We start from the raw sequence: 15,399 nt of genomic DNA on the forward strand, positions 1-15,399 counted from the left end.
CAACACCTTACCCACAGTGTCAGCAAGGCCACTGAGGACACCCTAGTAAGTAGGTATTAGTTCATTTCCATTTCCCTGGGGACACATGAGATCACAGGGAAAGCCGGGATTGTTGCCTGGGCATGTCCCCACAAGGTAAGGAAGAGAAGGAGGAGCAGCTTGGAAATCCAGTTTGGGAATTGGATAGAAACGTGACGCTGTCAGGGCGATCTCAGACTGCGGAAGACCAAGCTGGACCCGGAGAAGCGAGTGGGATTCCAACGGACAGAAATAAGAATGTGAAAGGTCTGCCGGCACTGCAGAGAGCATGAGCCCAGTCAGCATCTGAGAAAAAGCTCTGACGTCGTGTGGGGAAAATGATCCCTGAGCAGAGGTGAAGGTTAATTGTAGGTGACAACTTGGCTAGGCTGTGGTTCCGGGGTGGCCACTAGTCAAGTTGTTGTCATGGAGAAGTGGCAAGTGATACATCGGTTAACCTTGGATAGAGCAGTTACCTTTCCATAATGGTCTCTACTGCAATGGGAAATAGCAAAGTTTACATAAATAACACATACACCCTCTGCATTTCCACAAACCACCAACTGGGGTGCTAGCCTCCCATGCACACACTATCAGTGCGGTCTAGATGTATACTTGTTGTTCATAGGAATGCTTTCTATGTGGGGAAATGTGATGATCTTCCATCACGTGATATAATCTATCATTGCATTGTAGGGTGGATCCTAAACCTAATCACTTCTGAATTGGAAAAGACACAGATCCAGAGAGGCAAAGGTAGAGGACATGTAGAGATTGTCTGCCAAGAATCCTTGACAGACCCCAGACGGAACAGATCCAGAGACCCTGATTTGGACCACCAGGCTCCAGAGCCGTGAGGCGACAGAGGTTCACTCTGTGCCAGCAGACCTAGCGAACTAAGACAGGCAGCTGCCACATTCCTGGAAATCAGTCTGAACAGGGTATTGCCCACCGATGGCTGTGAGTCATGAAGGAGACAAGCATCCACACAGCCTGCCCACTTCTCCAACAGCTGGATCCCAGGGGAGGATGGCCAGGCATACTTTGGCAATAGATCCCGACACTGTTTCAGGGTCAATCAGGGGCATTTTGAAAGCGAAAGAATCATCCTGAAAGTCCGTTGGCTGTAGGAAACCCTAGAGATGGAGGAGTGGCTGGGAAATCCACTTCTGCTGGTAGCAAGGCTGGAACATTGACCATGGGTCTGGTGCTGGGTACATATTCGTCGAAGGGGCCCACTTGGCCCAGAGGGCGCCAGGACAATGGGTGGAAGTCCATACCCCTCAGATCACTCCCCCACAAATGGTGCTTGAGGAAGTTGAATAGCTGGTACAGAGCAGTGGTTCTCAACCTCCCTAACGCCATGACCCTTTCATACAGTTCCTCATGTGGTGGTGACCCCCCAACCATAACATTATGTTCCTTGCTACTTCATCACTGTCATTTTGCTACTGTTGATGAATCATCATGCAACTATCTGATAGGCAGGATGCAGTTTCATTGTTACAGATTGAACATAATTAAAGCAGAGTGATTCATCCCAAAACAACATGTAACTATATATTGTGAAATAGTTATGTGTTTTCCGATGGTCTTAGGTGACCCCTGTGAAAGGGTCGTTCCACCCCCAAAGGGATTGCGATCCACGGGTTGCGAACCGCTGGTATGGAGAGATGATTAAGACAGGTGCTGTCAGCAATACAGTTTCACTAAGCATTTCTTTCTCCTGCTCACAAGTCAAGATCATCACTCCTCATGCCTGGGGAAAGTGCCTCTGAGACTCCTCAAATGACCCAGACGTTCCCACTCAGGGCCCAGCGGCTGCCACTGACCTTGTTCCCGTTGTTGTACATGGCGACCAGGCAGTAGATGTGGTAGACGTGGCCGCAGCGGGACAGCTTACCCACTAGGTCGGGCTTGACGGTAGGCTGGGGGCCCTTGTAGCCCGAGGGGGTCGTGAGACGCTCCATGCAGATGGTGCAGTCCTAGGGGCAGGACAGGGCAGAGAAGGCAGCCTTCAGATGTCACCTGGCCTGGAAGGCTGCACATTTCTGTGACGGTTAACCTCCAAAAACTCACTGCCATCGAGTCACAGTGCCGACTCCTACTGACCTTATTCTTGGTGAGAGTAGAAAGCCTGTTTCTCCCGCTCGTGGCTGTCAATTTTGAAAGCTGACCTCACAGTTAGCAGCCCAACACTTAACCACGATGCCACCAGGACTGAGCAATTACTACCCGCTCGTCTAGAGAGCCCAAGGGGCCATGGTGGCAATAGTGGTTACACATTGAGCTGCAAACCACAAGGTTATCGGTTGGAAACCACCAGCCACTCTGTGGGATTAAGACAAGGCATTCTACTCCTGTCAGGAATTGGTCTCAGAAACCCACAGGGGCAGTTCTGCACTGTCCCATAGGGGTATGAGTTGGCGTTGACTCCCGCACAGTGAATTTGGTTTTGGTTTTCTTGAGAACCCACAAGCCAGGATGTGTGTTATGTGCCCTTTTATCGCTCTTTAAAAACCCACTGCCCTTGAACCAAGACTCGTTGGGACCCTGAGGGGAACTGCTTCACAGGGTCTCCGAGATTGTACATCTGGATGAGCGCAGACAGCTCAGTCTTTCTCCTGAGGAGCAGGCTGGTGGGTTTGAACCTTGCAGTCAGCGGCCTGGCACTTAATCCTCTGTGCCACCAGGGCCCCTGTTAACTGTCTTGCCACAAGAGAAATTCCTGAATCCAATGCACATGTTCACTTGGGCTTGCTGGGCAAAGCATTGATCTCCTGGGGCCTGGGGCCTCAAGCTGTCCTTCCTTGCGGGGCAACACAGCAGAGAACTCACTGTCAAGTTATATTTAAATGGGACTTTTGTAAAGGGAACTATAGGCCCAGAGAGACTGCAATTTAAACAAATCGAAAATACGCTTTCGCAACTTCAGCCCTATTGACATTTTGGGCTGCAGGGTTCTTGGCTGTGGTGGGGGGCTTGGGGGAGTGGAGGTATTGGGGCTCTCCTGGGCTTTATAGGAGAGTTAGCAGCATCCCTGGATTCTGCTCACGCTGGTTTAACATTTCCCCAGACCCCAAGTGGTGACAAACAAAACTGTCTCCCTGGGGTGCTGAAGTGCCCCAGTTGAGAGCCATGGAGCCGCTATACCAAACCCATTTTACAGTGAGTACCGTGGCTTGTCCTGCTGGCTCCCAGTCAGAAACACGCTGAGAGAGCTTCCACCGGGTCCACACTAAGCAAGGCAGGGCATGCCACCAAAGCCGCTGCCCGGCCTAAGAACCCAGGAAGGAGGCTGTGAGCGGCCCTTGGCAACTCAAACGCCCATGACCGAAGGGGGTGGATGCACCCACACCCCCTGACTCACCTCATCCGGGGGGTGACGCACTTTCTGCAGATACTTCTTCAGCACTCCCTCTGGGGTTTTACCTGTGGGGACAGGAGGATCAGTGGGGATCAGGGACCAAACAACCTCGCCAAGGTAATGTCGGCTCCAATCGGACTCAGGGTGACCCCAGGCGTTGAACTGCCGCTAGGGTTTCCAAAGCTGTAAGTCCATCCAGAAGCAGACGGCCTCAGCCTTCCCCCTCCGTGGGGCAGCTGTCGGTTCACGCTGCCAACCATTTGGGTAGCCGCCAAATGCTTAATGCCATAACCGGTTCAGTGGCCACTGAGTCGGTGCCAACACGCGGCAACCCATGTGTGTACCACCGGTTTTTCAAAGGCTAGTTTGTGGGACATGGACAGCAAGGCCTTGCTTCGGAGGCCCCTGTGCCAGTCCTGCAAATCATTCATCCCACCTAGAGCCTGCAGTCCTGCCATGGAGGAGAGTGGGGAGCCAGTTTCAGAGCAGGAGAATCCAGCACACGAAAGCCCGTGGGAATTCACTCTGCACTTGGATTATGTTTGCTTTTTTATTTTTTAAGAAATGTAGGCATCAGAAGAGTGAGAGGGATGGTCCATGCAGGGAGGAGGTGTTCATGGCAGCCTTTACATCCTGCAATGGCTTTCTGGGCACCCTCCTGCCTGTTTCCAACTTTTAAAATGAGGTGAGTTAGTCTGCTTTTCATTGAAGGACCTGAATTAGCTCCATGGAAACAATACAATTGAAGAAAGGAACCGGCCCCCCAAAACCAAACCCATTGCCAGTGCATGGTGACACTGTGTGCTACAGACCAGCACTGAGCTGCATCGGGTTCTCTGAGCTGTCATCTTTATAGAAACAGATCGCCAGGCCTTCCTTCCACTGCACCCCTGGGTGGGTTCTGGTGGCCAAACTTTAGGTGAGCAGAAATGCAAGCGCCTTGTGAACCGTTAAACATGAAATACCTGTGAGGTATCTGTGATGGTATCTAGACACACCTAGGTGAAGGTAGGGGGAGACCAACCTATCAGCCTGATGATACCTGCTTGGGGCTGTGTCATCATTTAAATGAATGTATTAAGCCACACCCCCAAGGAGGTGTCATCAGGCTGCAACCTGTTTGACAGATTGGGCTAGTGGTTACTGTGTTGGGCTGCTGACCTCAAGGTCAGTAGTTCGAAAGCACCAGCTACTCTGAGGAAGAAAAACGGAGGCTTTCTACTCCCATAAAGAGTTCCAAAACTTACTGCCATTGTGTCAATTACGATTCATGTGACCCTATAGAACAGAGTAGAACTGCCTCCGTGGAACTGAGACTATAATTCTTTATGGGATTAAGTAGAGAGGCTCACCTTTCTCCCGTGGAGCAGTTGGTGGATTTGAAATGCTGACTTTGTGTTTCCCAGCCTGATGCATAACCACTACACCACCAGGGCTCCCTTCCATAGTTACAACCCCAGAAACCCATGGGGGTATTACTACCCTCTGCTTCAGTTGCTCTGAGCCAGAATTAACTCGATGGCAGTGAGTTTGGGGAGGGAATGCTACAACACGGTGTCAAAACAAGATTTATTTGTTTGTTTAAACCACAAGCCAAGTCCGGATCCACAACTTCAACTTCAAGACGGTGTGTCACTGTAGGCAAAGAAAGCCCACAGCAAGGAAGGGTGAACGAGCAGGGAAGTATCCTGCTTAGGAATTTCTTTAGGGACAGGCCCCATAGGAAGCAGCTGAGCCTGGAGTCAAGAGGATAAGATGCCACGGCTTTCCGAAGAGGCACCAGCCACCTCCTTGACTGTCAAGCAACTCCAGTTCTTGGTGATCGCCTGTGCTACAGTGTTGTCTCGGCTTGAGATTCTTGCAGAAGCAGATTGCCAGGCCTTTCTCCCGTGGTGGAGCCCTGGGTGGGTTCAAACCGCCACCCTTTGTGTTATCTGCCTGTTTTCCACACCCAGGGACTCCAAGGAGGCCCAGAAGGGAAATAAAAAGAATCACTGCCAACCTGGGCTGCCCCGTCTTCTCGACACTCCCATTTTCTTAGCTCTAAACTGGGAAATCTCATAGCACCTAGTTCCAAAAATTGTTGTGATGAGTCAGTGATTAAATTTAGCAGGGTGCCAGGTAAGGGCTCAACATGTGCAGTTAATAAGCATAGCGCGAGGGAGAGCATGTAAACCCCTGTCATTTCTCATCAGACTCTGAGCACGACAATTGCCTTCGTGTCCCTTGAATCAGGGCATTCTGATAGCCTGGAAAAGTAGGGCAAGCGTTTGGGGAAGTGGATCATGCAGCAGCCAAGAGCTGGGTTGCAGGTCCTCCCCTCCCACTGCCCCACTTCTGTGATAAGAATCAAGTGTCTATTAATTGAGAGCCTATCACTTGCCCTGGGCTAAATCCATTGTGCTTACCACCCGATTAGCTTCACAATATCGCTGCAAGCTTGGGTGTTTGGGGAGTGGTGCCAAAACACTCGGCCACCCATAGGAGCAATCAGAGTGGCGCAATGTGGTTTGCTCTCAGCTATTGACCTCAAGGTTGGCGTTCACACCCATCCTGTGGTGCCACGGAAGAAAGGCCTGGCAATTTCCAGCCATAGAAATCAGAGCGCCCACCCCCCCTCACCAAAGGTCTAAGGAACCCTTCTACTCTGTAACACCTGGGACCTGACTCAATGGCAATGGGTAGGCCTTGCTTTGTTGGTTTGGACCTGCCATCAGCCAGCTCCAGAGCAAGCTTTGAGATGCTCGATTGAGGGAAGAGAGGCTGGGTCTTTCCTTCAAAAAGGGTCGAGGGCTAGGGGAGCAGAAGACTGCAGAAGGACCCACATAACCTTGGCTGTGTCCCAGCTGCAGTGTGCATTCAGACGTCTGTCCGGTTGGGAGAGATTTCCCGCACTGGAGAGAAAAGAAAACTGGGCTCCATGTGGTCAATGGACTGACAAGGGACCGCAAAAGGGTTTTCAATCTGATCGGTTCTGACCCCACTTCCGAAGTGATCTTGATCCCCTGATACATTTTATGGGTGCAAAACTATCGATTTTGGTGTTTCTGCTCTTTGTTTTATTTGTTTCTATTCTTAATCATCAAAGCACGTGGCGGAGGAGGGTTATGCTAAGGGTGAGATGCTTGGCAGTAGAGGCAAGGCCAGGGCTAAGAGCTCTGGCCCTCTCACTCCCCTAAGATAAAGACACCGGTACCTTTCTTGGCTTGTTTTTTGGTGGTCTTGCGGCTTGTGTTGGAAACTCCTGGGATGGATTTGATCTCACTCTTGCTGACAGGGGGTGGGTGGAGAACCAGCTTTGGTGGCCTGGTGAGGCACACAGGCAACCCCGCCGCGCTCATGAGGATCCCCGTGATCCCTGGAAGGGCAGAGCTCAGTGAGGAGAGTTAACTCCCAATGCTCCCCAGCTGCCTCCCTCCTCCCTCCCACTCCAGAACCAACTAACACAGACACACAGACACACACACACCACTACCACCCCCACACCCCTCTAGGCTCTAGTTCATTGTTCCAGAGATGTATGTACTCAGCTCCTCACCTTCAACCTCAATTCTCCCCACCAAGTCCTCCTCCCTCTCAGGAGAATCTGGGTGGAACCTAAATCTCTCACCTTTAATAGCTTTCCATCACTTCAATCATTCACCTCCTTGCTTTCTGTGGCAGTCACCTAATCTGGTATCAATTTAAGGATTAAGAGTTTAGGGGTGGATTTTAGGTTGTCAATCTGGAGATAGCCAATGAGACTTCTGTGTGGGCATGGCCTTCTCCTGAGAATTCTGGGAAATCTGGGACTTCCTCCTTGGAGGCGGAAGACACTTCTCTCTCTCTGTTACACCCTGGGAGACATTGCAGAAGACAAGCCAGGATTCTTCTTTTTCTGTTTTGTTTTTTTTTTAAATCAGGGGATAGCACAAACGCAGTCCCCCACTACCACAAATTATGCAGTCAAGTTTCCCACATTTGGGGAAGTCACAGGGGTCCGCACACCCGCAGCGCAATGGGTGAGCCTCACCCTGGGAAAACCACCTTCGTGATCATGGTATCTCCCCTGCCAGGTAAGTATTGCCACATGGATTCAAACAGATCTCTGACGCCAGAGAAGTCACCGAGGGACCTCTTCCAGTACTGAGATGCTTACACCACCACTGGACCCAAAGACTTTCTACCCACTGGCCTGTGATCTTCCTGCATTTGGCTCCAGTGCATGTGTTTAGTGAGTCTGAAGAGGACTTTATTGATTAATATCAGACATATGGGCTAATATCAGACTTATGGACTTGATCTGGATTCGACTGGGATGTTTTCTCAATGTTCAATTGCTCTTCTATATAAATCCCTGCCTTATAGACATATGCATATTTATGAATTGGTTTCTCTAGTGTACCCAGACTATCACACTTTCCGTCCTTCTCCCTGAAGTTATTTATGAGTCCAGCCAACCCTGGGGTTTCTCTTACCTGCCAGGGCAGGGTTCACAGGACTGGACCCATTCAGGTTCTTCACCGGGACAGTGGGGACCCTGTGGAAAGAATGGGCAGACGTGTTACAGGGTTGACCAGCAAGACAATGTGGGCGTTCCCCGAATGTCACCCCTTGAGCGTTTGCCCTTTCTTACACAAACTACTTATCACTATTTGAGAAGCAGCAAGTTCGTAATGCAGCGGCCAGAGTGCTACCTTCAAACTCTACACTGGACCCCATCACTGCTCCTCCAGTCAGAACCCCTCCTGGGCCCCCGAGTTCACTCAGGGTCAGAGTGCTACTCAGGATGACAGTTTGACAGGACCAGTCACCCATCCACCCTGCCCCCTTATCTCCCTAGCTTCCTGTCACACTGCCGGACGCCTTGCTCTTCTCTGCTCTAGCTCTTTCTCCTACACCCCAGACACACGTCAGCCTCAGAGCCTTCGCACATGCTGCTCCCTCTGCATGGATGCTCTTCCACCAGGTAGGTGTTTCGCTTCATCCATAGTTCCTTGGGACTTGGCTCGGACCTGACCTTTCCAGTGAGACTTCCTGTGGACATGCTAGTTAAGGCTGATACCTGCCACTCCCGAACCCAGGGTAGCACCAACAGTGCATCTCTTGACTACTGACCAAAGGGTTGGTGACTCCAACCCACCCAAAGGCATTTGCAGAAAGGCCTGGTGACCTGCTTCCAAAGGATCACAGCCATGAAGAATCTGAAAACCCCACGGAGCCAAGATATACGTCGCAGCACGTGGGGTTGCGTTGAGTTGGAATTGATGGATGGCAACTTTGTTAGTTTTTTTTAAATCATTTTATTGGGGGCTCATACAACTCTTATCATTTTTATTTTGCTGTTTAAACCCACTGCTCCATGCCACGGAGGGATGCCCAAATCTGCCTACCCTGTTCTATCTTTGTCTTTCCTTCCACAAAACTTAGGATTTTCCAAGACAACCCAAACCCACTGCCTGTGAATGGATGCCAACCCATAGCAACCCATATATGGAGAAGTGCTCCATGCATTTCCCAGGCTGTACACCTTTCCGGAAGCAGAGGGCTCCATCGTTCTCCTGCAGAGGGGCTGATGGTAGCCAGAAGGCCGCCAGATTAGGGATAAAGCAGATGGTCTCCACTGAATGTCTATGCTAAACAGAAATTAGCTGTTCCTGCCACAATAAAGGGGTTGGAAAGAATGCAGGCGCACCAAATAGACCCCTAGGAGAAAATCCAAAACAGACTATGTGCAGACTAAGTCTGTCCACCTAGACCTAGGTGGGAGTTCCACCGGGGCGGACGACTAGGCACCAGCCACATGACATCACACAGGTGCACTTAAACTCAGCCAATAAAGTCAATAGGAGGGTATAAAAGCAGGCCAAAGGCAGGCCAGGCACTTCTCTCTTGCAGGTGGGCTCAACCAGCACGTGGTGGGAATCTCTCCAGTGTGCACAGTATGTAAGCGCCCGCCCCGTGGACCCTCTGCAGCCCGCATGCTCTTGCCCCTCTTAGGATTTCCTGTTCTTGGCTCCGGACACACGGGTTCCACACTCCTGTCCCAGAATTCCTTCCGCGTGTTTTTCCACACTTCCCTGAAACAGTCATTGTCCGGTCGCAAACTTCCCCACGGCCCCCACCGTGCAGCCTTGCACCCTTTCCAGGCACGGTGTGTACTTTCTGAGGTTGTGATACATAAAGCTTCCCTTTCCCTCAGAAAAAAGTTACTTGGATTCAAGGGCGGGTGGAAAGGGGGAACCGGTTACAAGGATCTACATATAATCTCCTCCCCGGGGGACGGACAACAGAAAAGTGGGTGAAGGTAGACATCGGACAGTGTAAGATATGACAAAATAATAATTTATAAACGATCAAGGATTATGAGGGAGGGGGGAGCAGGGAGAGAGGGGGGGAAATGAGGAGCTGATGCCAAGGGCTTAAGTAGAGAGCAAATGTTTTGAGAATGATGAGGGTAATGAATGTACAGATGTGCTTTACACAATTGATGTATGTATGGATTGTGATAAGAGTTGTATGTGTCCCTAATAATATGATTAATATATATATATATGCGTTACCAATAAAAGTACTACTTGGATTTCCAAAAGTGCTTCTACTGCATGAATTCTTCCAGCGTTGAGAAGGAAGAACCGAAGTAAACTTCCCCAGAAACATAGCAGAGCCAATGAACTTTCAGTGAGCAGTGCCACACTTAATCCACTGGGCGACTAGAGCTATTCAAACACAGTCATTGCCTGCTATCTCCTCTTCTAGAATTTAAGCCCTATAAAGGCAGATAGGTATCTGTCAGGTTCAGAACTGGCCCCTGTAAACACACAATAAATAGTTGGTGAGTGAATGAAATAAAGAAAAAAGCAGGTTCAAACCCAGGTAGCTGCACATAAGAACCACCTAAGGAGTCCTGGTAGTGGAGTGGGTGACACGTTGGGCTGGTAACTACAAGGTCAGCAGTTCAAAACCAGCAGCCTCTCCACAAAAGAAAGATGAGGTTTTCTACTCTAGTCTAGCTACAGTCTCAGAAACCCACAGAAGCAGTTCTACACTGTCCTATTGGGTTGTTACAAGTCAGAATCCATTTGAAGGCAATGCGTTTGGAAGAAGTTTTAAAAGACTAGACTTCCAGACCCAAGTCAGGAGTGGGCGTAGGGGGCAGGAGTGTCCCGAGATGATGCCGAAGTAGCTGCTTCTCCACCCCACATTTGGAAACCATTGCTCCGACAGCTGCAACATCTCCTCTTCCCTGGGAAATGTAAATAGTGGGAGGCTCCTCCCCCTCCCTCTTTCTAGCCTCACCCCAGCATCTGGAGCCTGCTGGAGGAAGCTGGCCAGGCTGCCTGGGAAAGGCAAGGCCTCCCACCACGCTGACTAGAAAAACATGGGGGTCTAGGGACGGTCTTGCGCCATCCCCTGCGTCACCCAGCTTCCACAGCTGGGCTTGGGGTGGGGAAGTGGGTGTGCGGAGAGAACAGAGGCACTGTTGCTCGCCGCCACAGTCAGACCACCTGGGTAGACAGATGTTCTGTAGAAAGGGTCCCAGTGTCTTGTTCACTTGCTTGTTCCTGCATTCGGGAAAGGTTTGTAGGGCCTGGCTCTTTGTTAGGCACAAGCGTGACCCAGCCTATGACCTCACGGGGCTCACCATGTGTCAGGATGTGGTGGGATGCCCACACAGAGCTCACCGGGCACTAGCCAAGTTCTAAGGGTTCACCCTCACAAACTATGCGGCAGGCACTGCCATTAACACCAAGTCACGGATGGCGGTGCTGGGGCAACCAGTGAAACAAGTTCCATCCAGGGGACACAGCAAAGGAAAGGAACCCAGAAAATGTGGTCCCAGAATCCTCCATCCCTTACTCAATTATGAAGGGGACCTGGTGACATAATGGCATGAGCAGTGGGCTGCTAACTGCGATGTCTCGGTGGTTCGCACCCACCTTCCCCAGCCTTCTCGGGAGAAAGGTGAGGCTGTCTGCTCCTGTAAAGGCTTAGAGTCTCGGAACCCCCAAGGGGTAGTTCCACTGTTGCCCTAGCGGATTGCTACCGGGTCGGAACCAACAGGAGAGCAGTGAGTGTTTAAGAAGCCTGGGGTGTGGTGATTAAGCACCCTCTTGCCAAAACCAACAAGGTCAACCGTGTGAACCCCCCAGCTGTTCTGCAGCCACAAGATGGGGCTCCCGTAGAGTCCCCTCCTTGGAAGACTATGGGACCATTGTACTTGAGCCTCCAAGGCTGCTGCAAGTTGGGGTTAGGCAGCACTTGGGTCTCAGGAAAACCTGTGAGATGTACTCCCCGTTGCAGAAGTTCATCAGGAAGCTCAGAGTGTATCAATTAACTCTGAAACTCACAGAGGGAAGAGCTAGAGCCAGGAAGCCATGTGGGACTGACTCCATACAGAAATCGAGTGGGTATCCTGGTGGCCGAGGTGACTGTTACTCATCCCGAATTCAACTCGAGAGGAACTGGCCAGGGAAAAGGGAATGAACTTGATTCTGGAATCTGTGAGCCTGTGTCCTGCCCCACAGGGCCTGGCACAGGGGCCAGGGAATCCAGAAACTAGGTTTGAATTCCAGCCCAGCTGTGACCACTTCACAAAGGAACAAACTTTTCTGAGTCTCGATTTCCTTATCATTAAAACGGTGTGGGTCCTGGGTTAGAAGGTGTCTAGCCGCAGACTTCTTGAGGATCCCTCACAAAGTCCCTAAGCCCATGAAGTGACAGTCAGGTCCCCCTGGGTTCCCAACGAAATGCAGTTTCTCCTCTTCACCCAGGCCCCTGCAAGATGGCACCTCCTGTGGCCTGTTCCTCTGTTCCCTGCAGGCCAGCCTGCACCTGTAACTCTCATCATCTCCAAGCACCCGCCTTCTTCCTAAGTAACTATGATCGGAGTGACAAAAGCCACCTTTGTTCCCACAAACTGGACTGACAGGTTTCTACACCCAACTGGGGAATAGCCAGATCCCCAGAGCGCAGGGCAACACAGAGCAGGTGGTGGGGGTGGGGCAAAGTCTAGGAGAAGAAGGGGCTCTGCAAGGGCCCCCTGGACACAAGGGAACATCGTGTTACACGTGGGCGGGGTGCAGGTTCCTGCCCTCTCCTCGGAGATGGTCCCAAGGCTCTGGGCAGTAGTAAGGCTTGAGGAAGTGGGGAATCATTTACTTACATATACAAGGACAAAAAATTCAAGCCCACTCACTACCATTGAGTCAGTTCTGGCTCATAGGGGACCCTATGGGACGAAGGAAAACTGCTCCTATGGGTTTCCACGACTATAAGTCATTATGGGTATAGAAAGCCTCACCTTTCTCCGTAGCAGCGGCTGGTGGTTTTGAACTGCTAACCTTGCGGATAGCAGATCACACGTGAACCCACAATGCCACCATGGATCCTGACACAGAAGGGGAAGGCGCACTGAATGCTGTTCCCTGGGCGGGGGCTGCTATGTGGTCACTCTGAACTTCGCTGACCAAATCTGAGTAGCCAGAACTGTAAACTGGGACCGACCCATGGAGCGCTGGTATTGCAATGGTTCCCAAGAGGTTGCTGGTTTGAACCCACCCGAGGCTCTATCAGAGGAAGAAATGGTCCTCGGGTTTGGTAAAGATTCACAGCTTTGGATGCTCACAGGGGGCAGATCTGCTCTGGCCTGGAGGGTTGCTAAGAGCCCAAAGCCAATCCAAGGCAGTGGGTTTACTGTCTATCTTGGGGATACCTGTAGAGTTTTAGGTTCTAGGCCAAATACTGTGTAACAGCAATAAAATGGTTAAAAATAAGGTTTTAAAAATGCTGGGTCAACAGGGAGCCCTTTGCAAATGTACAGGCTTGTTTACATTTTAATTTCCCAACTGCATAAGGAAGTTGGACTTGAGAAAGCCTTTATCCCGCTTTAATAGCCCAAGTATCTAAGCATCTTAAGGATTTGGGGCAAAACGCTGGATTGCCAGGTTGGCAGCCGCAGTGCCTCCCCCACGGAGGTGGCCGGCTGAAAGGAAGCCAGGATGAGTGGAGTGATACGGTTGTGCACTCCGACCACACTCTGTCTGGCTACTGTTGCGTCCATCCTGACCCGTGGAGACACCGTGTACGGGAGTCCAACTGCCCCCACGGGCTTGTCGTGTCTGCAAGTGAAACCGAAGCAGATCGCCAGGTCTGGCTGCTACAGCACGCGCGCACACACACACACACACACACACACACACACACACCCCACCCCCCCCGGATGGGTACGAATTAAGAACTTTAAGCCTGCCAGCCAAGTACAAAACATTTGAACCACCCAGTCTGAGGTCCCAGAGATCTATTTGGGGGCTTCAACAAGTGGGTTGAAAAAAATTCCTGTAAGCCAGCTAGGGGAAAAAAAAAAGCCAGTATTTTTTTTCATTCCATTTTTTCCCAACCACTTGTTGGCGCCCCCTCCTAGTCCTGAAGGGGTCCTCGTGTGGTGGGTTAGGAAGCATGGGGCTGCGCAGCAAAAGGCCTGGGGGGGCAGAGCTCACATCAAAAAGATGAGACTGCCTGCGCCCTTCAAGATGTATAGTCTCAGACACCCTGACGGACTTCTACTCTGCCCGTTAGGGTCGCCACTGGTGGGCTTGAACTCGGTGGCAATGGGCTTGGCTGGCGGTTTGTGTGATTTCTTATTGCCCAGCCCTCTTTTGAGAGGGCAGAATGGCTCCGCACATCCTCTGGCCAGCTTCAGGGAGCCAGAAATACCGGACCTGTCCCAACCACGGTTCAGCCAACCAGATGATAGTCCCCCGAGGCCTCCCCCACCCCCAACCATCTGCGGCGCTGTTCCCAGGGGCCAAGTTAGGATTTCTACCCCATAATGTATAGAACGCAGACAGAGGAGGGCTGGCCAGGGGGCAGGGGCAGCGGGTCTGCCGAGGCTATCTGGAGACTCCCGAGTCCAGAAGCAGTGAGTTACAGCCAGGCCCCAAGGACAATGGCTTTGTTTCTAGGGTAACTCAGGCCTGACTGGAGATAGAAAGGCCTCGATTTCAGAAGAGAGGGATGGGGGTGAGGGGCGACGCTCACCCTCATCACGCACCCCCCCTCACCCCTTAGAAACCCACCCCCACTTGAATCTCTGAATAATTCACAGGACCTTTTGTGCACCTCACCTCCCACCCCCACCTTCATCCCACTTCTCCCACTGGCCCTGGTCTTCCTTTTTCTTATTTCTGTGGGAAAGTTGCCGGAAGAGGTCCCAGGCAGAGAGAGGAGGGGGACACGGGGACCCATGAGGACGACAGAAGGTGGACGGCAGCGCCAGTCAAAGAGAAGAAACACGCTAATTAAATGGCTAAGAAAGGCTGGAGGAGAGGGTGACTGTGGGAGTGAGGGAGGTGGTCTGATGGAGGGGTGGGCGAGGGGCTTCCCTTGTCGGGGAAACGGAGCAGGCAGCAGAACCAACTGGTTTCCATAGACAATTTCACGCTGCACTGCCCAGGCCTCCGCCCACTTCTCCAGCTCCAGGGAGGGAATAAGGAGGAGCCAGAAAGAGCTGCCCACCCCCTTTTTAAGAGTCAAAGCAACATGGGGAGCCTTGCCCTCAGTTCTGGCACGAGGGCACTTGACATTTGTCGAGGGCACCTGAGATGGGGTGGGCGCTAGACCCTTGCTCAGTCTTGACTTCAGTTCTGTGACTCTCCGTGGTGCCTAAGCCGGGGTGGTAAGAGTAGGTTTATCCACTGGGCTGCACTTCAAAATCACCAGATGCTCTGCGAGAGAAAGATAAGACAGACTTTCCAGAATCTTCAGGATTTACAATCTCAGAAATGCAGGGGACCGTTCTACCCTGTCCTAAAAGGTGGCTTCATGTGGGAATCTGAGTTTGCCTATGTCACACTTTGTGGACGATCAAACCAGTGATTCTATTCTGATACACAGTCACCCTGCAGTCACAGTCACCCTGAGACTGTAAACCTTTCACAGAAGCAGACAGACTCATCTTTCTCCCGTGGGGCGGCTGGCGGGCTGGACCCATAGGCCTTGAGGTTAGCAGCCCAGTGTCAACCTAACTTTCATGT

The 15,399-nt window shown here is 51.5% G+C and overlaps 1 protein-coding gene and 1 non-coding gene across 2 annotated transcripts in view; both read right to left on the reverse strand.

Moving 5' to 3' along the window:
* Positions 1-15,399, reverse strand: part of DTX4 (deltex E3 ubiquitin ligase 4) — a 41,096-nt gene that overhangs the window by 12,761 nt on the left and 12,936 nt on the right. The window contains exons 3-6 of the mRNA XM_075545665.1: positions 7,843-7,904; positions 6,582-6,743; positions 3,389-3,450; positions 1,851-2,003 (exon numbers count right to left, since the gene is read on the reverse strand). Of these exons, the coding sequence (XP_075401780.1) occupies positions 1,851-2,003; positions 3,389-3,450; positions 6,582-6,743; positions 7,843-7,904 (439 nt within the window). The remainder of the gene's footprint in view (positions 1-1,850; positions 2,004-3,388; positions 3,451-6,581; positions 6,744-7,842; positions 7,905-15,399) is intronic.
* On the reverse strand, positions 7,285-7,448 carry LOC142447607 (U1 spliceosomal RNA). The gene has a single exon (XR_012784277.1). It is a non-coding gene; the product is annotated as a U1 spliceosomal RNA (small nuclear RNA).

Source organism: Tenrec ecaudatus, chromosome 4 (assembly GCF_050624435.1).
Source record: "Tenrec ecaudatus isolate mTenEca1 chromosome 4, mTenEca1.hap1, whole genome shotgun sequence".
In the NCBI taxonomy this organism is placed as follows: Eukaryota; Metazoa; Chordata; class Mammalia; order Afrosoricida; family Tenrecidae; genus Tenrec; species Tenrec ecaudatus.